Source organism: Eschrichtius robustus, chromosome 13, assembly GCF_028021215.1.
Source record: "Eschrichtius robustus isolate mEscRob2 chromosome 13, mEscRob2.pri, whole genome shotgun sequence".
Classification (NCBI taxonomy): domain Eukaryota; kingdom Metazoa; phylum Chordata; class Mammalia; order Artiodactyla; family Eschrichtiidae; genus Eschrichtius; species Eschrichtius robustus.
In genome coordinates, this window is record NC_090836.1 from 8,272,404 (window position 1) to 8,299,979 (window position 27,576).

Sequence of the window (27,576 nt, forward strand, 5' to 3'; positions counted from 1 at the left end):
GCCTACATGTCACTGTCCTCAGGGCCCAGAACAAATGTAAAGGTGTCACCTTAATAGCATTGTTTAACAATGATCCAGAGCGCTGGAAACAACCATTTTCCTTTTGCTTCTGTGAGAGCCAGGTAAGGGAGCTCATGACGTGCGAGTCCTCCACAAAGATGTATGACTGGGCTTGAGCGAAGGACTTGAATACAAATGCAGTGAGCCTGTCCAGCAAGGAAGAGATGGAGACCTGAGGACCATCTCACTTTTAAAGCTCACTGTGTGCAGCTGCCTCCAGGTAGCTTCACAATTCCGTGGAGAAAATTGGTGGCGAAATGATACTTGAATACTGAATATACTCTTATTTGTCCAGCAAACTTCTGAATCTGTTTTAAAATCTCTCAACTTGATGGGTTTCCCCAGAGTCGATACTTTTCACTTTTTTTCTCATAAAATGTGAAATGTGTAAAATGTGGTGCCTTCCCACCACCAAAATTGCCATTTTCTGAATGATTTTACTACATCACAGTCTCCTTCTGTCCTTCCCCTCCTCTCCTCCCTTAATGTAGAAGGTTCTTCCTCTATCATTTCACATTATGACACTTTCTGCCTTCTATTTCCGTTTTGGGGGATCCTTACTTTACTGCTATTTACTATACTGTCAGAACAGTGAGCTTTCATAGATGAAATGGTGAGATCCTCCACTAGTGATGACACACATAGGAGTTTTTAAAGGATAACAAAATGGGCAGAAGACCTAAATAGACATTTCTCCAAAGAAGATATACTGATTGACAACAAACACATGAAAGAATGCTCAACATCACTAATCATTAGAGAAATGCAAATCAAAACTACAATGAGGTATCACCTCACACCGGTCAGAATGGCCATCATCAAAAAATCTACAAACAATAAATGCTGGAGAGGGTGTACAGAAAAGGGAACCCTCTTGCACTGTTGGTGGGAATGTGAATTGATACAGCCACTATGGAGAACGGTATGGAGGTTCCTTAAAAAGCTAAACATAGAACTACCATACAATGCAGCTATCCCACTACTGGGCATATACCCTGAGAAAACCATAATTCAAAGAGAATCATGTACCACATTGTTCACTGCAGCTCTATTTACAATAGTCAGGACATAGAAACAACCTAAGTGTCCGTCGACAGATAAATGCATAAAGAAGATGTGGCACATATATACAATGGAATATTACTCAGCCATAAAAAGAAACGAAATTGAGTTATTTGTAGTGAGATGGATGGACCTAGAGTCTGTCATAAAGAGTGAAGTATGTCAGAAAGAGAAAAGCAAATACCGTATGCTAACATATATATGGAATCTAAAAAAAAAAAAAAAAAAATGGGTCTGAAGAACCTAGGGGCAGGACAGGAATAAAGACGCAGATGTAGAGAATGGACCTGGGGACACGGGGAGTGGGAAGGGTAAGCTGGGATGAAGTGAGAGCGGTATGGACATATATACACTACCAAATGTAAAATAGATAGCTAGTGGGAAGCTATCTATGCTAGTGCCGCATAGCACAGGGAGATCAGCTCGGTGCTTTGTGACCACCTAGAGGGGTGGGATAGGGAGGGTGGAAAGGAGACTCAAGAGGGAGGAGATATGGGGATATATGTATATGTATAGTTGATTCACTTTGTTATAAAGCAGAAACTAACACACCATTGTAAAGCAATTATACTCCAATTAAAAAAAAAAAAAAAAGGATAACAAATTTCTATGCATGAACTCCAGGTATCAGAGAATAGCTATTTCCAGAATTCTGAAATATTGTGGATCTACAGAGAGCATATGGAAATAATTATCTTACCAAGTGTTTCCCTGACTTCTACTATGACGATCCCCAAAGGTGCTGTAAGAACCATCGCTGTGCTTATAATTCAACTGTCTTTGGTAACCTGAAGAGGAAGTTTGCACAGATTTATGAAATAGCAGAGACATTGGAGAATGAATCAGGGTTTTCCTCAAAACTTGTTGAGGTGTCACAGGGAAACTACTATGTTACTACGAAGTCTCCAAGACTTGATAATACCATGGAATTTCCTGGTTGTATAGTGGGACAACTTGTTGGATATCACAGCAACAATAATTATTAAATCTTAATCAAAGGGATGTTGACTTGAGTTCACTGGAGGAGATATTTAGGGAATCAGTTAATGTTTTTCCTTTTGGGGTATTCTCTCACCACTGGTGAGGTGGCTGATGGCTTTGGACTTGATCTTCTCTGTCAGCAGTCCTGTCTCATTCAGATACTTCAGAACATAGATGTTAGGGGCAAAAAGGACCATATTCTGCTCTCCACAACCATAGGGCATCTGGAGAAGATTCTGAAGATTTTGCATTGCAGAGCCTAGTATATCACCTGGGGAATGAAAGAGATATAAAAAAAAAAAAATCAGAGGAACTCAGAGCTGATTTACGTTGGGATAAGAAGACAGATTACTAACTAAGTGAGAAGTCAAATCATATGTAAAGAGGAGGAAAAGAAAGCATAAGAGGTGAAGGAAAACAAGAAATAGAAAGGAAAGAGAAATGCGGGAACAATAAAGTAGATAGTTCAAGGATGGAAAAAATAGGAAAAAATCTGAATGGTAGGATACATCTTTGTGATGAGCCACAGATCTGGTAAAAAGCAATTATTTTAAAATCTCTTAGGAAGCATCACTACCTAGCCAGTCTCTTGAAGATGAGGGCACAAAGAGATGACCCTTTTTACTTTTTAGAGTGTATCAAGGTATAAGATGTAGCACAACATCTAGTCAACAGTGCAGTCCTTAGCTCGGTGCTCTTTCTCTCAGTCCAACGCCTAGACTCAGGGACTTCATTAGTAAGGGATGGTGAGGCCCCACGCACTAGAATTATGGGGATGGACAACTGCTTCTTTCGGGCTGGGAGACTCACCCAAAACTGAATGTGTTGCCCTGGCAGAGCCTTGAACCACATTTGAAGGAAGTTTTAGTGACAACTTTTCAGGTTCTCCAGTTTCTAATGAAACAAGACAAATATATATAAGGGAGGGAAAAATGAGAGGAACGTTCTAGTTTTGTTTGAATTTTTTCATCTATATGATCAAGATCCAACATCTCATTTCTCTTGGTCATTATATAATCTCTTTGATGCAATCCAAGTTTCTCCTAAAGCCACAATTCATCTCACAGTGAAGTTCATATTAATCATACATATTTGTGTTAACCTTCTACAGATTTCCTTATAAGCGTATACCTTATGTTATATTTATTTCTTTCTCTTCATTGTTTATGTTCATTTCTACCATAGCTGGTGGTTGTAAAAAAATCATATTCACTCCATAAATATGTATTAAGTGCGTGCTATGTACCAGATTCTGTTTTAAGTGCAATGATATAGCAATTTTCAAAAGAAGTTTCCCGACATCCTAGAGTTTTCATTTCGATGGGAGTAATAAAATAACAAATAAATATTTAGTGTGATAGATACTGGTAAGTTCTATAGAAAAAAATAAAGCAGAGTAAGTGCTTATATGGGTGAGCTAGTGAGGCAAGGCAAATCAGGAAGTGCAGGGTGTGGGGAGAAGGTTCCCAATGATAAAGCTCATTGATTAAAAAATCATAGGTGACTGAGACTAAGTAAGTCAGGGAGTAAAATTTACAGATACCTAGGGGAAGAGACTTGCAGGAAGAAGGAACAAAATGTGAAAAGACTCCAGAGATTAGAGCATGCTGGGTGTGTTCTAAAATCAGATTAGGAGAACAGTGTGATTAGGATTAGATTAGGAGGAGCAGGGTGACTAGGGGAGAGGGTAACAGGATATGAAGTCATGAGGATAGAAAGGCTTTGTAGGTGATGCTGGAGACGTAGTCTTTAACTTTGAAGGATAAGGGAGACTCGTGGAAGATTTTGAACAGAGGAGGGGCATGATCTGAAATATGCTTTAAATGATCCCTCTTGTTGTATAGGAACAGGGGGAGATGACCAGGAGTCCAGTTAGGAGGTGACTGAGTTGGCCCAAGAGAGGACGGTCTAGAGTTAACAGTGGACATGATGAGAAGTGGACAGATTTCAGATATATTTAAAGGTTCAACCAGCTAGATTTGGGAATGGATTGGGTGTGGAGTAGAAGAGAAAGGACATAATAAATGGACGACTCCAAAATTTTTTATCTCCAGCAAGTAGAGGAATGGAATTTCCATCATCTGAGATGGAGAAAATTGTAGGAGGAGCAGGCTTGTGGGGACTAAGCAGGGGTTCAGTTTTGAACATGCTAGTTTTGAGATACCTCTTAGACCTCCAGGCTTAGAAATGCAGATGATAAGTGAGCAGTTGAATACATGAGTCTGAGTTCAGGAAAGAGGTGTGGATCAAAGATGTACATTTTGTGGTCTCTGGTACAAAGCTGTTACTGAAGTTCTGTGACTAGATGAGATTATCAGAGGATACTTATATAGAGAAGAGAAGAGATCTGTAGACTAAGCGCTGTTCTCTAGATGATTTTAGATAGTGCAGAGTTGAATATTTTAATAGTAATTTTTTAATGACTGTGTGAATATTTAAATGGTAGTTTTAAGTGTAATAGAAAAAGATTGGTTTTCTATATATGTTAATGACCTAAAGTTCTTCTTAAAATAACTTGTTTAAATAAAAACATGAGTACACTTCAACTATTAACAGAATAACCAATAGTACTAGTGCCACAAAGATATTTCAATAGTTTGAAAATTGTGTTGGAAGAAGTTTGGGAAGCACAGGTGTATTGGAAAGAATCCTGTCCTATAGTCATCAGCTTTAGTCTTCATTATTAGCCAAGAGCTTTTAGGTGAGTCTCTTAACTTCTCTATGTCTTCATCAGGAAAAGATTGTTCTCCATTCAAATGTCCTTTGATTTGCACATGGGATAGTATACTTGTTTCCTTTTATTCCCCCCAGAGGAAACATGCCCCAAAGAACATTTCACAACGATATACTTTGGCAAGTGGCTTAACACAAAAGAATTTTATCTATTTTTTGACACTTACCTGAAGCACAAAGAAGTGTGTTGAAAGTTTCCTCCTTTTCTATTCCTTCAGGCTTTGTATTGAAAGAAAAAAAATCAAAAAGAAAAGTGATAGTGAATGTAGATAGTGATAGAGAAAAAGCAATCACTTTAGGAGAGAAACTGTTAGTGAAAACTTGAGTTGTGGACATATTCATATTCTTGGGAATGAAATGTCACTGTCGCATACCTATTAGATAATGTGATTTACATAATAAGGCCTCTGAGACTCAGAGAAAGTAGACCCGCGTACCTCAACTAATAAGGGCTTGACTACGGTGTCCTTCTGTCCAAGTGCTGGGACGTGGGGCACCTCATTGTCACACAGTTCCTGAGACTGCAGGGCTTCTGCAGTAGCTGTGAAATTCACCTTTCCTGGGGAATAAGATTCTTAAGGAGTTAAACAGTGATTCTATATTGAATGGTTTCTTTTTAAGCCTCTCCAATATTTATAATGGTTTTCTTTCAATCGATCATTGTCAAAGGAGGATAAAAAAACATGTATCTGAGTGGGAATGGAAAGCAAATCATTACAACATTAAGAAGTAGGATTTGTGAACAACTTTACCACTCACCCAGTGACTTTGGGGTAACAGCCCAGGACACAGTTTTCTGCTTATTTCCACAGACACAGTGAGATTCTTCATTCTTCTCTACTGGGATGGCCAAGAAGGCTGGAGAGACCTCCAACTGCACGCTGACCTGTCCCCCATTCCCACCCACACATTTGAGAAAGAACACAGGCAAAAGGTCAGTAACAGGGGGAAGAAGCTTAAAGGGACAATGCATACTAATTGAGAGGCTTTGAGAAGCTGTTCAAACAAGGTAAATCCTGTCAAATATTTTTTAGTTTAGATGTTTGCCATAAGGACTTTGAAAAACTGACAGGAATCAGGATAAATACTCAGGATTTAGGCTTGTGCCAACACAAGGAAGAGATATTTTCTTTAGTTAGAGTGAAAAAATAATCAGGGGGAAGTAATATCTGAATTTAGGAGTACACAAATAATGCAGAGTCCTGAATAAATATAACCTTACCACCTCAGACCTGTTGGGGAGCTTTGTTCTTAGTACTTATTCCATTCTAAAATTAGGCTACATCATGTTCAATTATGACTTACTAGGAGATTACCTGGGAAATCTAGGTAATGAATGGTGATTTTTTTCCTTCCTTCTACTTTTGCTTACGCCGAGAAGTGCCCTTACCCGAATGCAATGGGACACATAGCTGAATGCAGTGGCTTTGAGTGTGAAGGCTTCTCCTCGAACCACAGAGTAGGGAAGAGTGAGTTCCAGGAAGAAGGGCTGGAAGGCTGTAAGAGAGATGGTGGGGGAGAGGCCAAGCCCTGCAGTTCCAGACAAGCAGAGTGCGCCAGCCTTCCACTCCGTGATGGTGTCAGGGACCTTCACTGCCAACTCACTTCCACCCGATACACTAGGGAGGGGAAAAAGAGGAGGAGAGTCAGTGAGTCCCCTCTTTAGCAAGGACCACAGCTGATCCTAGAGCATGAAAACTTAGTGTGATACATGTTAAACTTGATATAAGGTTTGGCGCTCGTAATGAGAGGTCTCTGAAAGTTTTTTTTTTTTTTTTTTTTTCTTTTTAGGGTCGAGGGTAGCTTCCTACTTTCTGTTATTTTAAGTATCTCAGGACCAAATTAGAAAAAGAAAACTGCATTGTTTAGCTATGAGATAAATGAACTATGAATCTAAACAACTACCAGAAAAGAGTGGAGCGGAACGGAAAGGATCAGGAATCAATGATCACACCAGCGTCATAGAGGAGGATTCAGATCCTTTTATGAACTCAATTCTGGGCAACACACAACTTACTCGAGTGCCACCAAGTCCCAGATCCAGGTCTCAGGGAAATACTTCCGGACTGTCTCTTTCACTTCCACAGCTGGAGAGTTTTCTCTCCCTACCATTGGATAAACTATCCCTGAATTTCCACGTGCTAGAGCAGAGCCTACTGGACCTATTGGACCCGCTTGACCTGTGGAGAGAAAACACGCAGGGCCCAACATAAGCCTCAATTTTATCCTTAATTTCTTACAGCTGCCTTATTTATCAAGTAGAATAAGGTCATATGCTCAGGGAATGTTTGTTATTACAACAAGGTAACCTACCGGTTTCTTACTTTGTTCACTCATCTATGTGTCCTATTGGAAGGCTAAATCCTATTGCTTCATCAAATGGTTTAAAGGTAACTGTATTTTTCTCTAGAAGTGAAAACAAATGTAGCTCTCCCTAAGCTGAGTTTTCAACTGGTGAAGGCAAAAATAAAGAGTAATTTAAAAACACGAAATACTGCTTATACCCTGACGGGATGATCACATGTTCTCCATTTGCAGTGAGAATCAAACAAGAGGAATTGATAGTAGCTACAACAAGAGGATTTCAGGAATTTTTTTTAACAGTTAATAAGATATGAAGACATAAACAATAATATAGTAAAGTATGGGTTACAGACAACAGAGACTCAATAAAGGACAGAAAATAAACTTCAGATTGGCCAGAAAAGACTTTACAAAGCAGAACTTAAGAAGACCATGAAAGGATGAGAATCAGAGGGGAATGAAGAAGGCATTCCAAGGAAACAGCTACACATGTATGTACACAGATGTCAGAAGCAATGCTCCAAAGGGATAACAAAAAACTTACCCCTCAGGAGTAGAATGTCTATCTCCGGGTGGTGGGGGGGGTGGGGGCGGGCACATTTAACATAGCTGAGTAAATAGTAGGTGTAATTATATAATAAAACACCATGAAGGTTAGGACAAATAAATTACATCTGTTAAGGAGGCAGGAGTTAGGTTGATTTTAAAAAGTGATAAAAGCAACTATACTCCAATAAAAATTAATTAAAAAAAAAAGTGACCTGCCAGAGATCAGAAGACATATAAAGATAGTATGTATAAATATATAAATATAAACATACATAAAATAATAGCATTGAACATGCTCTTTTAAAACCTTAAATATGATGACCTATGAATTCTGGAAGTAGCGATTATGTCTGAGAAATAAGTGACACGACAGAAGCAATGTTGAAGGGTGATGCGCCTTTCATGGTATAGAGGCTGGATTGAAGTGGAGAAAGACGGAAGGCAAGGAAGGTAAATTATGATGGCTTTTTAGTACTTTGGTTATGAAACAATGAAGGACAGGACTAAGGTGATGTAACTGAACAGGAAAAGGAAAAGAATGGATAGGTGACGAATACCAAATGTAAAATTTGTCTAGAGTGTTACAGAGTATCTGTGATAAGAATGTAATGATGGTACTTTGTTTTCAGGTTTTTCTGGATCATTCCACCTACATGTTTTCACTTAAGATTGAAAAGAAAATAATACACTTGGTATTAAGAGGGATGTGAAAATAAAGTAATAATAATGTTTTTTAGTTTTTTTAACCAAAAAACACTGTTATATGGAATCATGATTATATTTTTTTTAATTTATGCTCATGATACCTCAGTGACTTTGGTGTTGTCATTCTGACTTTCAACTGAGCCTCAAAAATGTTAAATGAGTCTGCAAATGTTTTTTTTTTTTTTTTTTTTTTGCCACACCACGTGGCATGTGGGATCCTTAGTTCCCCAACCGCAGATCGAACCTGTGCCCCCTTCAGTGGAAGCACAGAGTCTTAATCACTGGACAGCCAGGAAAGTCCCTGAGTCTGCAAATTTTCAAAGTTATATGTGTCATACCAGATAAAGGTATGATGAGAACTTGTTGTTGTTTTTTTTTTACTACATGAATTTGTTTCTGTGGAGGGAATATTCTTATTCATTCCTCTGCTTTCATAACTTTACTCTTTGTCTTCCTAGGCAAATAATTTCTTCTGTATTAAATGTGTTTAATTTATTTTTAAAAAACACTTTATACCACCAAATTTCTTATTAGAAAATAGGATTAGTAGCCATCCCAGCATGCCTCTAGACACTTCTCTAGGCCTGTTAGCAGCAGAAAAGAAAATAGTCAGAGCTAGAATCGTTTCAACTTTTCCTCTTTTTCTAGGTATACTTGAGACACACAAAGAGACTAAGTATATTCACCAAAAGCTGAATTATTCTATTTTGTTCAATATGTCAAAATCACTTTGATTTCCATAAAAGAATATGACAGAGGCAAACAATATCTATATAATCCTTCACATTTCTCAGGATCCCTTGCAGGTAGGGCAGTGAGATATATGCCACTTCCACTGCTGGCCATAAAAGTCATGTGCAAATCTATTCCTTCTTCCCCGTGGTAGTAACCTTGAAAGGCACATTCACAAGATGGAGTCACAAGATGAAAGCCCAATGAACCTCCCTGACAATGACTGGTCAGGAGGTGTTCTGAACAGCTACTGGACTCACAAGCAGTGTTTGTGAAAGGAAAAAATAAACTGTTATATGCTTAGCCTCTGAGACGTGGGGGTTTGTTTGTTACTGCAATATAATTTATCTTATCCTGACTAATTTAGGTATTGAAGCCACAGTGGGTAAAGGGGATTTAAAGTACCAAGACTATTGAAGACTATGACAAAAAAGCATTTGATTTGGATGAGAGACAGAGAGAGAGAGAGGGAAAGAAATAATAATGGCTTAAAAATTCTTTTTTCCGGGGAAAAATGTTATATGAAGAAAATTTACCAAGAAGTTGCTGCAGAGTCACAACATTCAGTACTTTAAAAAGTGGCTTTTTATCCCAACCCAACGCAGCAAAGCATCACTTTTCTTCTATTATTTTAGCAGATAACTAATTCTCACCCTTACCTCCTGCGTAGATCATAGGTGCTCCTGGATATGGCTGAAACAGCTGACAAAAATGTGGCTTGTGGATTTTTGAGTTGGTAAAAATATTTAATCCTACAGACTGGAGGAAAAATAATTATTAAAGCATACTGGCAATCCAGTGTGGAGACTAGAATATTTCCTTACATTTCTATTATACTTTTACTATTATTGTACATATAGCTCATAGGATCATCATGAAAATCCCACACAATGGAGAAGAGGGGTATTTTATAAATATGAAAATGGAGTCACAGAAAGCCCAGATCATCCAGTTAGTGAATGCGAGTTGGGATTAGGCTCCACTTCTGATTCCTATTTCTGAACTTCGTCTCCTGTGTGCTGATGCCTCTTTAATTATCTTGTGCCTCCAAGAAACTTGAGTATTTTAATTTTGGATGTTTTTCTTTCCTTCCTCTCCCCCCCAAGCCAAACATTAACTTTGTGGCAGAGAGTAATTTTTTGTTTCTTTTCATTTGAATTTGTAGGGTTGCATGTTGGAGATTTTTTTTTTTTTTAAATAAATAAATAAATAAATAAATACATAAATAAATTTATTTATGTATTTATTTATTTTTGGCTGCGTTGGGTCTTCGTTGCTGTGCGCAGGCTCTCTCTAGTTGCTGCGAGCGGGGGCTACTCTTAGTTGCGGTGCGCGGGCTTCTCATTGCAGTGGCTTCTCTTGTTGCAGAGCACAGGCTCTAGGCGCGCAGGCTTCAGTAGTTGTGGCTGTCAGGCTCTAGAGCACAGGCTCAGTAGTTGTGGCGCACGGGCTTAGTTGCTCCGTTGGCATGTGGTATCTTCCCCTACCAGGGCTCGACCCGTGTCCGCTGTGTTGACAGGTGGATTCTTAACCACTGTGCCACCAGGGAAGTCCTGGGGATTTTTCTTCACAGTCAGTACACTTTGTTTTGTCTATGTTTTATTAGAAAATATTCCTGGGCCTGAATATCTATGTTCAACTCATCCCTTTTGTGATTTATCCTTTCCTTTTTTCTTTCTCACTGTCTTTTAAGTATCCTGAATCTCTGCATGCAAAACACAATCGCAGATGTCCACAGCAGCCTGATTCCTAGAGCCCCCCTGTTCTAAGCTTCCTCTTTCTTTGATGTTAGTCACAGTTAAATACTACTTGCTGTCCTATCTCAGAGTACTCGGAAAACTGTGGGACTCTGAAGCACAGTTGTCAGTGGTGGCAGTGATATGGAATGGGGAGAAAGAAGTCAGAAAGAAATGTTTAAAGATGCTGCAGTTAGCTGATAAACCGAGTCTTGTTTTTCTCCCTCTACCACCGTCTGATTTGTGATTCTGAAGGCTCCAGAAGAGGGAGGTTTAAATTGTTCTCAGCTAAGCTGCAGACCTCATCAGCTAAGCTGATGTATGCTTTCCTCAAGGTATAATGAGAGTTTTCAGTCCTTTTTGGTAGAGATAAGATTTAATCTCACAACCTGGATAAACTTCCTCTTCATAACTCTGCCTAATTAAAGATACACATTTGAGCTAACGTACCTAAGGCATGCTAACGTTTCTACTCCAAGTTTTGTAAATCTTTTGTTTATGAACAGCTACTTTCAGTTTTCCTGAAATTTTACTGCACAGAAGGTGTTGGCTGAAGTAATGTACTTTGTGTATTCAGTCATTTACTCAATCATTTATTTATCGTGAAAATGACTGTTATAATGGCTGCCAATAGGGTACTCACCTTTCCAAGGGTACTCACCTTTCCAAGGGTGTCAGAGGTGCTATGGGAAATGTTTTGTTTTTCTCACATATTGGAATCTCTGAGAATCACTGAGAGGGGAATACGACAGTGATAACTAGCTTTGGGATCAACCTGGTTAAAGTTGTGGCCCTTAAAGTATACCCCTTGCTGTTTAAAGTGCCAGAGAAGTTCATGATTGACTCTCTGTGCGTATACAAAGTTCTCTATGTCTCTGAGATTTCAATATTTTTCTGTTAATCGTAGGGTTTTTTTTTTTTTGGTGAGTGGGAGGAAGATCAGATTTTAGAGCTTAGAAATCCATTTGTTCTCCATCTTAACAAAGACTCAGAAATCAAATTTGGTTATGTGTTTAGGAAGAAGAATTACCTCAAAGATACTGTAAACATCATCATCACTCAGGACCTGCTTTGGTGTGTAAATGATTCCATTGTGAGTTATATCTTCTGCATTGATGCATTTTTCCCCATCTTCATTCCCGGAACCTCCATATCTAACACTAAGGCTGCTCTTTACTGGTAGCAAATCATAGACCTGCGAAATAGAGAGAACAAAGGAAAAACTCTATTTTATTTTATTTTATTTTATTTTGAGTGTGATAATGTTCAATCTGGAGTTTAAGAGATCATGGTGCTTATTTAACCCTCCCATACCAACATTATAAAAAGTGACACAGAAATCATGGGGAGATATTAAGGGTTATGGATCCTAATCCTCTTCTTGTACAAAAGAAATTAATACAGAAAGATATCAAATTAATTGATCAAAGACTCAGAGCCCATTGTGGCTGAGTAAGTATAAAACTCAAGTCTCTTTGTCTCCCAGCCCAAACGCCTACTTTTAAAAGAAAGCAAAAATGTGGACAGTACAGAGAAACATAATGAAAGAATAAAAGTCATCCGTACCCATCACCCAGAAACAACCTCTGTAAATACTTAATTCATTCCCTTTTCCCATTTTATATGATTAAGTTCTTACCAAGTTTTTTTTTTTTTTTAAGTCTACTATTTTAAGACCAAGTTTAACTTGGAAAAAAACTAGGTACAGGGGTAACCTAGAAATAAATCCATTCCAGTTCAGTTTTTGCCCAGAGCCTTGCACGAGGCTACCTGCTCAGTCATATAGTGTTCATTAAACACACAGTGACTCCCTGCGGACCTGCTGTCATCTCTTGTCTACGCTACTACAACAGCCTCCTAACTGTTTCCGTTCTTGCTCCCATACCCTGAGCGGCAAACAAGATCTTCTTACTAGATAAATCTAAATCACTAAATCACTCTCCTGCTTAAAACTCCTCAGTGATCTACCACTACATTTGCTGTCAGCTCCTAAGTCCACGGCAAGCTCACAGCGCTTGTCACGACCTTCTTTACTTTCCATTCCGCCTACCACCTCTACCATCCTCTTCTCTCACCACCACGTATAAGGGCATGACCTTTTCCTCTTTGAACACTGCAGACTTATTCTGACTGCAAGACCTTCAGGCACGCTGCTTTCATTCTTTGTCATGCCTACCCCTGCCCCTCCGTTATCTGATGATCTAAGAAGACACCCCTAATTACTAATCACTATGTCAAAAATTGTTCCACTCTTTTCTTTAGCTCAACATCCTGTTTATTCCTTAAATGACACTTATCAAACTTTAGAACTATTGTATGTTTATATGTTTTTGTCGCTTGCTTGTTTAATACCTCACGAGGCTATACGTCTACAGTGGTCAAAGACCACATCTGATTGTTCACCAGAAGAACTCCTATTCCTGGCGTAGTATCTATCCCACAGTCCAGACGCAGGGGATATTCGTTAAATAAATAAATGGACGACGAAGACTGTGAACTATTGGGCCCTTGTGGAAGTTCTTCCTTGTAAGAAACATCTTTAAAAGACAAGTGTGAATGGAAACTCTCTTTTGTCCGTACTTAAAACCAATGAGTAAGTGCCTGCTTTTTAGAGAAGACTTAAAAACCTGGCATTTCACATACTATCTTGAATTGTGGTGTGTTAGACGTGACCTTGAATAAAATTTGGTTCAAATCCCACCTTTAAAATACATTTTTGGCATGTTCTTTCTATAGTTGCTTAATTTATCCTGGCTGTGTTTTCTTCATTCATAAAACTAAGGTAATAATATCCACGTTAAGGAATTATTATTCATTTATTTGTTCATTAAAAATGTGTTGAGGGACTTCCCTGGCGGTCCAGTGGTTAGGACTCCACGCTCTCACTACCGAGTGCATGGGTTCAATCCCTGCTCAGGGAGCTAGGATCCCGCAAGCCATGCAGTGTGGCCCTCCCCCACTGCCAAAAAACAAAAAAAAAAATAAATGTTTTGAGCGTCTTTTACATGTAAAGACTGTGCTAGGCACAGGGAATGTAGTAGTGAACGAGACTGCTCACTCTTTGATATGTTATAGCAGAGAATGAAGTAAGATGATCTGTGTGAAGCACCTTGTGCAATGTCTTTTTTGGAACTGAATTGAATCCAAACTCATATGTGACTTACTACACTATGCCTGACACTCTGAAGAACTTGTCCTTTGCAGTTATAACTTCCAGCTTCCAAAAATAGTCATATCATGTGCGCATTTTCTGATATGCAAGACTGAAATGGGACTCACTGACTGAGGTGAGACCTCAGCTTCAGGCTTCATTAGCAGGACACTCTGGTCCACTGCACGGAGGGCACAGAGGGAGTAGGCAGCGGCTGTGACCTTCAGGTTGGTATCTGAGGCTGGCAGGCCCTGGGCTGAAGAGAAGCTCAAATTTACCTGTAAAGAGGATATGATTATAGCCACAAATTTTCTAATTGTTACAATCTTAAAACTGTCTTCTACCCCAGGGTAGGACTAGTCCTTTCCACACTTCCTTTCTCTTCATCCATGTTAGAGAAGGGTTAAGAGATGAATCTGCCTGGCAACTACCAGTTAACCATCTCTGGAATAAACTGGAAATGTGGTTCGGTTAACTCAGGTTTCCCACTCTTTTTATAACCAGTGAAATATAAATTGATTTTGATCACAGTAAAAGAGAACCTTGAGTGGGAATTGGAATGCACACGCTAACAAAGATACATACCTATCTCCACGCAGTGTTTTTGTGATGAATGTGTGTAGTTTGCACGGGGCTGTGAAAAATCCTATTCCACCTCTAAGACCAGCCAATGAAGTCTCCTTCAGTTGGCCCTGTTAATCACCTGGCACTCTAAAGTGGTGTAGTACTGTTTATCAGGATCAGGAATTTACTCATTAATTAAAAAAACTAAACATCTAATATGCATCCTAAGAGTTAATTCATTGACAATATTCAAAGGACTGTGAATAAAGAATAAGAACTACAAAATAATGAAAAATTGTGCGTAATTTTTTTCAGAGATTTGACTGGTTTGGCCAGTAGAAATTCATCTGTAAGTGAATCTATTGGTCCCTTATGTTTATGTTAGAATTTTTTGAGTAGAATCTTGAGTAAATTATAAAATAATTTGGAATTTAGTCACTGCAGTAGCATCTGTTAAGCTTCCACGTTCTTGAACTGAAAGCTGATTTGGACTGGAATGAAATAGTACATTCCGTTAAATAATATTTGACTTGGATTGCTGAATTTAACTATGATAATCTGCTATGTGGTCTACTGAATTAATGTAACACTTTGGATTCATGTATATCATATGACATATATGAAAAAAATTAATTGATTTATCCTCAAGGTGCAGTAGTATTCATCTCTATAGTTCAATATATTATGAAAACACTGCTTTTGGAGAATTCTGTTTTAAATATGTTTGTTTTTATTTTTAGAAAATTTAAGTTCATTAAACTATGTCTGTGAATGTCCATACCAAATGAACAAGTGAGTTATTTGAGATTATAATCACTGAAGATACTCCTAACCAAGAAATGGATATGCTTGAAAATGTAAACTGTTCTACTGATATGAGAACCAGAAAAGAACTTTAAGGCGTATTTTGAGAGCCTGTACCTATCCACATTAATCAATGTTATCCTTAATGAATAATTATTTCCAGTTAGGAATAACAGACAATTTAAACTGTTACATAGTATTTAATGTGTATAATAAATCTGTCATTATTAAAGTAAGAAAGTGGTATATGGATGGTGAATAGAAAACAGGTTTCCTCTTTCCAACAAAGATCAAAAAATTATTTAAAGTATATTGGTTTAAAGAAACACAGGTCTCAGACTGACCTGGATCTTTCCTCACATTCTCAACCCACTTTTTACTCTGCTCATCACCCTGTCAGGATGTCTCACTTCTAGGGTCCTTAATTGTTAACTTTAATAACTCTCTAACTTTTAAACACATAGTCAACTTTCTTCTGAATACTGCAAAAATCTTCATCTATATTTATCATAGCTTAGCTCCATCTCTGATCAATGATAAGTGAAAAGATATTTGATGTGAAGTGATTGAATATAATGTCCATGGACTTTTGCTTCTATGTGGAAGTCTTATGATATGACACAGAAGCTGTCACATGTTTTTGCACCAGAGTGAAACCACTGCTGGGATGAGTAAAGTGTGCTGAAAGCTGTAGCATAAGATGGCCATTCCAAGGTTTAACAAAAAACTAACTACCCATGATTAGCAATAAAGACATTGGAGCTCGAAACAAAAGTCTCTCCTAGGTTTATATGAAACACACAGAACATCCAAACAGAACACAAATGATGCTCTTGGACACCTGTCCAGGTTTAACAGCATTCTTTACTAAGATGGAGTTGAAAATTTATTCAGAATCCACTGTGTATTTTCTTAGATCATTGTATGTTAAAAAGGACAATCTAAATATAATTCTCATTGCAGAAATGTTCACTTCCTGTAAATGCATGTTGTTTTAATCTTCACAAAGCTCATGTTAGAATCCTTGTAGGTATATTTTAAAAAATATATCTGAAGTCTGTGGATCCTATTTGATTGTTAATGTTAAGATTACACAGAAAATTCTGTTGGGATAAAGCTTATTAATATCTCAGTAGGCTTCTCATTACAACTATGCATTCTTTGGAAATATAAGAAGATCCCATATGCAACTTAGATTTTTATGCTATAGTCATTATTAGAGTGCCCAGGCTATGTTTCTCAAAATGGGATACATACATACACCCCTGTTCTGTTTCAAATTCAAAGTGAATTTAACTCACAATAAATTACTGATTTCTGCAGTAGTACATGGAGGCGTGTCAGGGGGATATGATAGAATAAAATTGACATCATGGTGAAGCATCATTTTTAACCGAAAATTTGGGGAACAAACATTTCAAAATTAAAACTGTTAAAGGTTAATTGTAGAATAAATTTTGAATTCCACATGAATTTTCAGATAAAGCAAGAGAAAAAATTGTGCTGATGGCCACCTGCTTTGAATGACTCCTCTAGACCTCCCAGGGCTTAGCGTCAATCTTTCCTTTAGAGATCCTTTGGCAGAAAGTTTTGGGAGCACTACATGGCAGTCTTTTAATGTACATAAGTTCCTTATTTTCCATACTTCAAAAGGGGAGATGAAGAAAAGGACTGGGCTTAAACAAAACACCCACCTTATTGGCAAAACAGTTTTCAATCTCGAGTTTCTCAGTATCTGCAATAACTTCTCCATTAGGTAAAATAGTATAAATAAGCAACTGGGCTGTAGGAGCAATGTCTGATTCCACTTGAAACGAGAAGGAAAATACCCCTTTCACTGGAGAGTAAAGAAAGTTCAAGATAATAGATTAGGAAGAGGGAAGAGTTTCAATTTTATAAAGAAGAGGTTCTCAAATTATTTAACTTATTTACATTTGGAGCGTACTGAAGTAAGACTTGCATTTATACCATTTTGCGTGCAGTAGTATTCAATAAATATATGCTGAACTAATGACATTTTCCCCTAAAGATGTAGGTTAAATTGTTCATTTCCTCTGCGGAAGTAGAAAAGAACATTTAGTGAATGTCTCTATTTTTAAATTAAAAAAAAAAAAAGACATTAAGAAGAGAGAAGAACTTTTAGACACCTTTAATGATCTCTATCTATGATCCAATCAGCACAGTTCTTGTCATATGCATGAGGCCAAGTCAAAGAATGCAACATAGTCTCTACCTTCAGGTCATTTAAAACAGAGCGGAGATACAGGTACAAATAATCACGTACAAAACAGTACGCCTCTGATTTTTATAAAAGAATTCAATGCATTTATCTTAGTGGTTACTTTCTGTGTGAATTACATAGTGTTTAATTCATGTATCTGCTTAATCTCATAAATGTTCTGTTTTACATTTGTAGCATAAATTTCTTTAAAAACTGTAGCCTTCCTATATCTATAGAAGATCTGAGGGCAGCTTGTGGTGAAAATACACAAAAACAGCAGGGTCAAAATAAATTTGAAACAATGATACTGAAACCATATGAAATTGGATTTCTGAAGCAGGGTTAAATAGGCAGGAATAAATTTTATTAAGAAGCTATAACAGGGCTTCCCTGGTGGCGCAGTGGTTAAGAATCCGCCTGCCAATTCAGGGGACACGGGTTCGAGCCCTGATCTGGGAAGATCCCACATGCCGCAGAGCAACTAAGCCTGTACCCCACAACTACCGAGCCTGCGTTCTAGAGCCCATGAGCCACAACTACTGAAGCCCGCGCGCCTAGAGCCCGTGTTCCACATCAAGAGAATCCACCGCGATGAGAAGCCCACGCACCGCAATGAAGAGTAGCCCCCGCTCAACGTCAACTAGAGAAAGACCATGCGCAGCAACGAAGAACCAATGCAGCCAAAAATAAATAAATAAATAAATAAATAAATAAATAAATAAAAATAAAGTTCCTTTTTTAAAAAAAAGAAGCTATAACAGATGGTTAAACACTAGAGTGCTTAAATTTAACACTGAGTTTCCTAGAAATCAAAGACAAATGGAAAAGCAACCATTTACATAGTTATCATCAAATAAAATGAAGTGTATTTTTTCTTAGAGAGACACTTCCTTCTCTGCATTTCACCTCTCAAGATACTCAGTATACTATATAGGATTTAAACTCTATTACAGGAACTGATTTTGAAGAAATTGCCTTAGGAGGCAGTTTGATTTTTGATATGCTATTAGGAACAACCTTACCTGCTCTAGAAAAACCAATATAATGATCAATCCCATAAAAATCAATGATTAAATGGAGAATTAGAGGCACTGTCCATATTTGAGTGCCTGAATTCAATTTTTTTAAGCAATAAAAAAAACTTTTAGCAAGAGATATTTTACAATACATATTCTTTATTTTTTCTTGGAAGTATTGACTCGCCTTGGGTGAATGGGCTTTTCGATCTTCCTAAATATGCTTTGTTAATAAATATTGCTTTAGTAAAATGATAGCCTATAACTATTCAAATGAACAGAAAAAAAGGAAGCTACTTATGAGATTTAACCTGGGGACATGTAACAAATAAAGAGACTAAATATACTTATCTTTTCATAATAGATTATTTCTTGAAAAGTTAGTTATTCTTTCTGGGATAACAGATATCAATGGATATTTATGATTCAAGAAAATCTAGAAGGAGAGTATGATCTAAAAGAGAGAGGCAGGAATATAAGAGAGATTTGAAGATGGTGTGTTGCTGGCATTGGAGATGGAAGAAGAGGCCATAAACCAAGGAATGCAGGAGGTCTTTGGAAGATGGAAAAGGTGAGGAAACAAGTAATCTCCTAGAGTTCCGGAAGGAATGTAGTTCTGCTCACAACTTGATGTTAGCCCGTAAGACTTCTGATCTACAGAACTATAAGATAATAAATTTGTGCGGTTTTTAGCCAGAGCGCTTCCTACAGAAGCAATAGGAAACTAATACAAAAACATACAGAGTAAAATTTTTCTTTGGTGATTTTCTGCATTTTTCAATTATTTTCTGCATTTACAAAATTTAATAATAAAATGAATATATTTTACTTTAGAAATAATATTTAGAACATAGAAATGTTATAAAAAGGATAAAAAAAAGTTCTAAATGGACTAAAATGAACCTAGTATCCTTCTTTTATCAGCTTCCTCCTCTTTGGTTGATGGAAGAAAGCTGATGACCATTTCCTCCAATGTAAGAAATAGCTTCATCTTGCTAAAACGTTTAGGATTTGACAATTTGAGAGAAAAAATAGGAAATCCTGAAAGTACTTACTCTCTCCTTGCTTAATGGACAACACATGGGTTCCTGACCGAGCGATGCTTCCTCTTGCTTTGATCTGAAGGCAGAGGGAAATACATGTATTATCATTTTAAAGGGTACTTATTAAACTTACTTAAACATATGTATAATACACAAATAAATAATAACTCACTACTTCAACCCAGAAATTGTTTTTGTTCACTAAATTTCTCTTTCAATATTTTCCTATACATATAGTTTAAATAATAAACTTTACTTCAAACAACATACTTTAAATAAACATAAAATTTTACAGTGTTTTAGAATTTTACTTAATATTACTAATCTTGAATATTAATATTTTAAATTTACATATTCTTTCAACAAATATTTTAAGCATCTATTATGCACAAAGCAATATATTATAGTGAAGGCAGGTATAAAATATATGTAAGTATTCTCTATTGTTGCCTCTATTTAAAAAAAAAACAACTAAAAGTATTTACGCTCTCTATGTGCCAGGTACTGAACTAAATAATTTAGTTTTAAGATTTTTATTTAGTTTTGACAATAACTCTATGAAGTAGGTATAAATACTATCTTCAGTATTCAGATGAGATGATTGACATTTCTCTTTACAAATGAGATTAAGTAAATTACCTGAGGTCGCATAACTAGGAAGCAATAAAGCTAAGATTCTCACTTACTGCCAATTTTTTCACTTTTTTATAGAATAAAAAAATACTATTTATAGTTAATGTTCCGATACAGAATTTCCTAAACATAAGTTTTTCTTCTTAAAAAGACTTACTTGGATAACTACCAGCTTTGAATATTTTAAACTTTTGTACATAAATAGGTATACTGACCTGAAAAGGATCATATCAATTTATAATATGCCTGTCAATGTACTTTTCCCTGCAGTTACACCAGTTCCTGAACTTTGTAAATTATTTGGAACCTTTATAAGAATAAAATACTACTGCTTTATTCTTTTAATTTTCACTTCTCCAATTAATGTTAAATTGACATTTTTCCAGAAGATTGTTTATACTTTTTATTTCCTATTGGCTAAGTTCTTGATTTTTATCCTTTGCTTATTTATCTACTGGGTTCTAGGAAAAACAATCTTTTTGTCTAACAAGGCATTTGTCTTAAGCTCTTCCCTCTTCCATTCAATAATTTTCCATTGGAACTCAGAAAAAAAAAAAAACTTAAAAGTTTCAGTGGAGACCAGAACATAAATGAAAAATTAAAGCATTAATTTGTTCGGAGACAACTTCTCTTCACTCATAAAAACATTATATTGATATAAAGAGCATTACTTAGATAGGAACTCTATCTTTTTAGGGTCTACATAATGTAATTAGTAAGAGCTACACTGGCTTTTATCCTTACCAAATAATAGAAGGTTAATTCTTTTTCATCATTCAGAATCTGTCCATTCAGGATGTAGTGTGCCCAAATCTCCTGGGTTTGCCCACAGGCCATGGTACCAGCCACAGTTTCAAGGTGAACATAACTCTTGCTCGGGGAAAAAATATGCCTTACAGTGTGCTGTGCTGGTGTGTGAAATTCTTCAAGCCACCAGTTATCAAAACAGAGGTTATTCTGCTTGTAAGTGACCTAATGGATAGAATAAAGGTCTTAAGTAGGTTATTTGTTATTAACATATATTATGTATATATTGGTCACTCTGTCATTTACTGAAGATTTTATAAGAATCATGCTTACTTGGTTTCATTATAGGCTGCCTTCCCAAATAAAGCATAATCTCGAAACAACTTTCCCTTAAGTTTATTTAAGTTTATGCCATACTGATTTAGTAGGTATTATTCACTCATAGTCAAGATTAATTACTTTTTCTTCATACCCTTATGGTTGTAAGTTGCATAAGGACATTTGAATATTTAACACAAAACAAAAATAGTGGTATACCAAGGAAACAAGGCAAAATCTAATTTGTAATAAAATTGTAAAAATGTTGAATTTTCAAGAGACCATCAAGATGTTCTAATATTTAAAAGTCTCCTGAAACTAGATCATGTTGTAAACAGAGTCTATCTAAAGTAAAAGTTTCTGACAGAATTTTTCATTTCTTATTATGTAGTTCTCCACATTGCTTAATTTCTACTTTAGTCTTTATCACCTTTTCTTTTCTCCCTGGAATTCACCTGCTTCCCATGTACCCTTAAATTCTGTGGCCCCAGTGATCTGTGTCTTTTTAGTCCCAGATGCCCCTTTCCACTTACCAAAACTGAAATGAAAGAAGATGTGAAGTTACTGGTATCAATGGAAATGTTCACCAAACCATGCTCATTCGTAGTAAAGCTGGCACGGTATGCAGGTACATCCACGTTGACAACTACAGTTTTATTGGGGATTGGCTGATCCTTCTCATCAACTAGAAGAACCTAGAAATAGGAAAGTGATAGCTGGTTTCGGGTGTTATATAGCAATAACATTTTCTACTCTGTCGTATTCGCCTCTTGACGCCTTGGCCATTGTCACTTAACGAAGATCTTAGAATATGAAAATAAGATTTGTTTTCTGGGCTCTAAAATATTTTTCTTTTTGACATTTATATTTAGATAACTTATGAGCATTCAACTGAGAATAGCCAATAGTGGACTCATGATGTTACCTTCCCAAATTTTCTTCATCTCTGGTGTTCTCTATCTCAGTATATAGGGCTTCTATCCATCCGGTAATTTATGCAGGAATATGTAGGGCCTTATTTTTTTGGTCATGTTCTCTCTTTCACTGCCTATATATAACAGTGCCTATATCTAACCCATTGCCAAGTGCTAACCCTTCCCCTGCTAAACATCTTTTATTCCTATTTACTTCTCTCCAAATCTACTGCTTCCATTCCAGTTAAAACCACAATATTTTTTCCCATCCGGTTTCCTATATCTTTCTATTTAAGTTTATGCAGTACACCACCCTCTGCTGCTCTGTCCTTGCTTCAAACCATTCTCTATACAGTTTAAACTACACTGCTCATGTCATTCTCCCTAAAACTTTCAGTAACTTCTCAATCCAAAATTCTGAACATAACCTAAAACACACTTGGTTCTTTGATCCTGAAAAAGCTGTTGTACACCTACAGCCTTGGCTGTTCTCTCATCTTTCTTAAATTTCTGGCCAAGTCATATTCATCCTCCAAGTCTTCAGTTTTCTCATGCTTTTCTCTTGACCTGAAATGGTCTTGCCCCATTATTAATTTCTTGCCAATTTGATACAAAATACTGGAATACCTTAAGACAATATCAAATTCGTATACGTCAATAAAATGAGGAAATTGCCTGTAAACTGTCAATTCAAAGATTAGTTATTACAAAATAAAATGTAAAATGCCTAGAAATCTTACATTTCCTTGATAGTTTACTAAATTGGATATCAGTCTTATAATTTAGCAATATTATTATGAATATTGAGCCTTGAAGCTAAAAAAAAATTTAAAAACTAACAATAATAAAAAAACTAGATGAAAATATCTTATTCTTTCTATAGAAAATTATATTATAAAATCATTGTTTATAAAGAGGCAATCAAAGAGTATGCAGCCAAACTATACAGGAAAAGTGTATTATAAAGGTGTGTTAGGAAGTTAATTAGTAAGAATATGCTTTTTTTTGGGGGATTCTGTGACAGTATTTGCCTTTCAAATTTGTAATTTGTTATATTCTTTTCTTACTCTAAATAAATATTCATTTTTATAATAAATTTTGATTTTGTGATATAAAAATTTGTTTTCTTAAAAGCCACATCCCCCCAATCATGATTATATTGAAAAGATTACTTTACCTGCCCAAAGAAAGGGAGCCCACGTCTGTAATGGGAATCCACTTTTGTAAATTTCAGTTTGCTTAAGGTGTTTGTGATTTCACATGATCCATGTCCAGTTAATTCCAACCCTGAAAAATAATTCAGTGAAGTTGAACTCTTCCATATATTCAGCTCACCTCCTACTTCCATCCCAGTTTCACTCCATTGTAACAAAATACCATCCATATACTCTTTTCTTAGTCTTTCCAGAATTTCTCATGCTTAGAAAATCATTGGTATCCATACTTCCTCAATTCTCTGTTTTCACAAATATTCTGCTTGTTGCACACATGTTCTTGAGAAGTTTTTCACCTCATCTCCTCTGGGATCTTGCTCTATCTTTGTGTCTATTTCACATCCACGCCTTCCCCCAACAACTTTCTGCATACAACTTGATTCTTCACATTGGCCTAAAAATATTCTTAAATTTCTATCACAAACTACTTCCCCAGCAAAAACATTCTTTTTACCACATGGTGAAAAGTATAGCCAATACCCAGTGCTCTTCCATTCAGTGAAGTGTGATCTGTATTTTAACTCCATCATCTAAAGCACCGCTCTATCAAGTCTAAAAGATCCTTATTTTCCTCCAATATGGTGTTCTCATCTCAGACCTCATCAAAATGAACTCTCAGAAGTACTTCATACATAAGTACCACTGAAACCCTACCAGTGGCATCTAAGAAATTGTCCTTATTTCCCCTAACCCTGTGACTTCTAGTTTTATTTTGCTGACTTATCTGATACTATTTCCTAACTGCAGTTGTTTCTGTTCTTGGGCCCCTCATTGTCTGCCTCTAGCCTCAATTTAGCAATGCTAAGTGAGCTCACTTTCAGAACACTTGCATTTACTCTTAGGAGGATCTGGACACAATGAGAATGGTTTCAGATTTACATTTCTGGTTCTGATTTTGTTCTGGCTTTCTTTTGAAATTGTCAAAATGAATTTCATTTTGACATGAATGGAATGAATCAACTTCCATCTTGATGTTCCAAACTGTGATTAATTATCTTTGACACATTCTCATCACCATAGCTCTTTCTCATCTTTTCCTTATCTTGGTTAATGACATTTCCATTTCCCCGGCCCCCAAGTTGTAATCTTTGGGGTCACCTTTGAATAGTATTCTGATGTATCACATTGTAACACATTTTTCATCTAGCCTGTCCTTCTCATGCCTACTGGAATTAACTTTAAAAAAAAAATCAATTTATTTAGGTCATTCTCCTTAAATATATCTGAAGATATCCAATGCTTTTCATAATAAAGTCTAATCTCTTTAGTACATGATTTACTTTTCTAAAACACCTTAGCACCAGCCTACTTTTTTAAGATTCTTCTGGGACTGAACACATTTGTTTTATGCCTATTGCGCTTTCCTGTTCCATTGCTATCTTTCAAAATACTCTCCATTCTATTCAAATCGGCTCAAATGTTACTTTTCAAAGCCTTCTTCAGCTCTATATTAGAATTAATTCTCTCTCTTCATGCTCATTTGGCCCTTATTTTTTACATTTCCTGGGGAAATTTTATTACGGTTATATATAATACGTGCATACGTATATACATAGCCATATATATAATTTCTTTGTAGATTCCTAATTCCTTGAAGGCAGAGACCATGCCGTTGTTACAGTCCCCAGAAACTATAAAGCATTTTACATGGAATGGAAGTTTGATAAATGTTTAATAAATTAATGAATATTTAAAAATAATACAAACCTGTTCCCTCCTCTCTGACCTTGGCTTCCACTTGTAATTTCATGTCATATCCTTTTTGTCTCAGATGAAATATTTTACTTTTTACTAGTTGTGTGAAACAGCCTTCCTCGTCTGCCTGAAGAGAAAGGAAGAGAATTCCTGGGTCCTCTGATTTGTGATAAAAAAAAAGTCAGTTACCAACCTATGAACATTTTGTGTTGGCCACAGAAGGAAATTTTACAAATGTTCTGACCATCTTTTGGGTGCTTATCTTTTCCCAAGCCCCCAAATGATACAAAATTTCTTCATTAATCATTGAGTTAATCATTGCCAACCTTTGCCTTCTCCCCTCTCTTCCAAAAGCCTATCCCATTGCTGTCATATTAAACTTCCTAGAGTTTCCCCAACGTACCATGGTATTTTGTCATTTTATCTCTTTGTGTGTGTGTGTATATTGTTCCTCAAATAACATTCTTTCTTCCATTCTCATCTTGGCCAACAGTTACTGCTCTTCTAAACTCAGCTCAGACATAACATGTTCTAAGGAGCCTCTGTAATGACCTCCACCTAAATATCGACTAGGGACTGTATTTTCTTAACTGTGTTTTCTTGATATCTGGACATTAAAAAAAAACACATATATTCCTTGACTAGATGAATCATTATAGCAATTAGATCTCTAAACTAAACATCGGGCTTCATATTACAATCAAGATTTGTTTTCATTTTTGTACTTATTTACATGAAAATATATATTGCATAATTAAATTTAATCTTATTTAATGTACTTATATGCAGATCTCATGACTCATTTGGAAACAGAAATTAATCCTAGTCTCCCTGATATAGTAAGGATTTTGGCAGCTAGATTTCTCTCATGTTTATCTTGCTTATCGATGTTTATCTTGAACTTCATCATCATATTCACCACCCTAGCCTTTCATTTATTTGGTCTCTACAACTTTGATAACTTGCTTTTCCACACCCTTATAGTGTCCGCTCACATTGCCGCACCCTGGACTTTTATATACTCTTCCCCTGAAATCAGTATTCAAACATTTCATTTTTTAATACATGTCCTACTGCTGTTTCCCTTAGTTATTCTTGCTCCACTTTTTCTCTGATGTAATCGAGGCCTCCAGTTCATCATCCCTCTCAGTCCCCCTCTCCTCAACCTGATGCTGCTTTCAGTCTCCTCTACGCAGGGTAGATTCCATAGGGTGTCATTTGATTCTCCCACTAGCCCAATTCTTAACATCTGTCACATTCTTCTTCTATTATCCGTTTGATAAAAGCCAACTTTGGAGACTTCCACATCCTTTTATGCCCATATACCTGGCATGTCAATTGCGGTCAGAAGGAAATGACAAAACTGGCCAAATAAATACCATTATAAATCCATGAGCCCAGCCCTCAAGTTGGTTCCGATCATTGCCAGGCAATCTTAAAATGTTTCCCTTACTCCACACTTCTCCTAGGTGACTATTTCAAACACTACTCTCATATTGTATTGTATTGTATTGTATTCTCTATTCTATTATCAGCCACAAGAAAACAAGATCTGGTGTTAGTGTCCTGGGGAGAGTGATTTCCATATACCTGCTGACTAAATTCTTCACAGATACTTTGTGAATGTTTTCCATGGCAGGTAGAACTGTATCGTGAATATCTTCTGCACACATTAATTGTCACCAGACCACGGACAGGCTTTCCATATGTGTATCTATAACAGTAAAGAGTCACACAAAAAATACTTAACATAAATAACTCAGATGTTCTTCACAGGATTTGATCCATTCATATACCCATCTTACTTATTGACAGCAATTGTATTTCCTTCCAAAGCATTTGTACTTTAGAAGCACTTATTCTGAAACTGTGTCTTAATTATCTACAACTCTAAGAGAAAATACTTACTGAATACTGAAATACTTTTTGAAACACCTCCAAATGGAAAAGTAACAATGCAGTTTTTCTCAGATCTTTCTTCCCTCTCAGCTGAAGTCTTACTATAAAACTGCCTTATTTCCTTCTTTCTCTGCTGTCAGATTATCTAGGTTATGTTTCTAGCTTTGCCAATACCTCCTAAGTTGTTTTAGGAAAAAAATTAGGGAAGCATACACAGTGTATTTCTAAGTCCTCCCTAACTCATGTATATTTTAAGAGGATAAATGAGGAATTAAATGGGAAAGCACTAGCTATAGAACAAAAACATTATAAGTGAACAGTATCATGATGACAGTCGGATTCTGCCAAATCTGATGGAGAGATGTGACGTGGTATGGTCTGAATATTTATGTCCCCCCAAAATTCACTTGTTGAAACTCTAAACCCCAAAAGATGATAGTATTAGGAGGTGAGGCCTTTGGGAGGAGGGTGAAGTTCGCATGAATGGGTTAGTGC

At 36.5% G+C, this 27,576-nt stretch overlaps 2 protein-coding genes across 2 annotated transcripts in view; one reads left to right on the top strand and one right to left on the bottom strand.

The window, feature by feature from the left end:
- Positions 1 to 11,950, top strand: part of KLRG1 (killer cell lectin like receptor G1) — a 181,243-nt gene extending 169,293 nt beyond the window's left edge. The window contains exon 6 of the transcript XR_011075912.1: positions 11,880 to 11,950. The gene's annotated coding sequence lies outside the window, so the exon portion shown is untranslated. The remainder of the gene's footprint in view (positions 1 to 11,879) is intronic.
- LOC137774644 (pregnancy zone protein-like) overlaps positions 1 to 27,576 on the bottom strand; it is a 41,201-nt gene that overhangs the window by 6,152 nt on the left and 7,473 nt on the right. The window contains exons 8-26 of the mRNA XM_068559738.1: positions 26,773 to 26,896; positions 25,195 to 25,309; positions 23,451 to 23,560; positions 21,893 to 22,054; positions 21,039 to 21,266; positions 19,674 to 19,737; positions 17,076 to 17,218; positions 14,142 to 14,291; positions 11,893 to 12,057; positions 9,786 to 9,885; positions 6,854 to 7,016; positions 6,227 to 6,455; positions 5,596 to 5,722; positions 5,274 to 5,395; positions 5,004 to 5,055; positions 2,914 to 2,997; positions 2,198 to 2,374; positions 1,823 to 1,910; positions 50 to 206 (exon numbers count right to left, since the gene is read on the bottom strand). Coding sequence (XP_068415839.1) covers positions 50 to 206; positions 1,823 to 1,910; positions 2,198 to 2,374; positions 2,914 to 2,997; positions 5,004 to 5,055; positions 5,274 to 5,395; positions 5,596 to 5,722; positions 6,227 to 6,455; positions 6,854 to 7,016; positions 9,786 to 9,885; positions 11,893 to 12,057; positions 14,142 to 14,291; positions 17,076 to 17,218; positions 19,674 to 19,737; positions 21,039 to 21,266; positions 21,893 to 22,054; positions 23,451 to 23,560; positions 25,195 to 25,309; positions 26,773 to 26,896 — 2,560 coding nt within the window. The remainder of the gene's footprint in view (positions 1 to 49; positions 207 to 1,822; positions 1,911 to 2,197; positions 2,375 to 2,913; positions 2,998 to 5,003; positions 5,056 to 5,273; positions 5,396 to 5,595; positions 5,723 to 6,226; positions 6,456 to 6,853; positions 7,017 to 9,785; positions 9,886 to 11,892; positions 12,058 to 14,141; positions 14,292 to 17,075; positions 17,219 to 19,673; positions 19,738 to 21,038; positions 21,267 to 21,892; positions 22,055 to 23,450; positions 23,561 to 25,194; positions 25,310 to 26,772; positions 26,897 to 27,576) is intronic.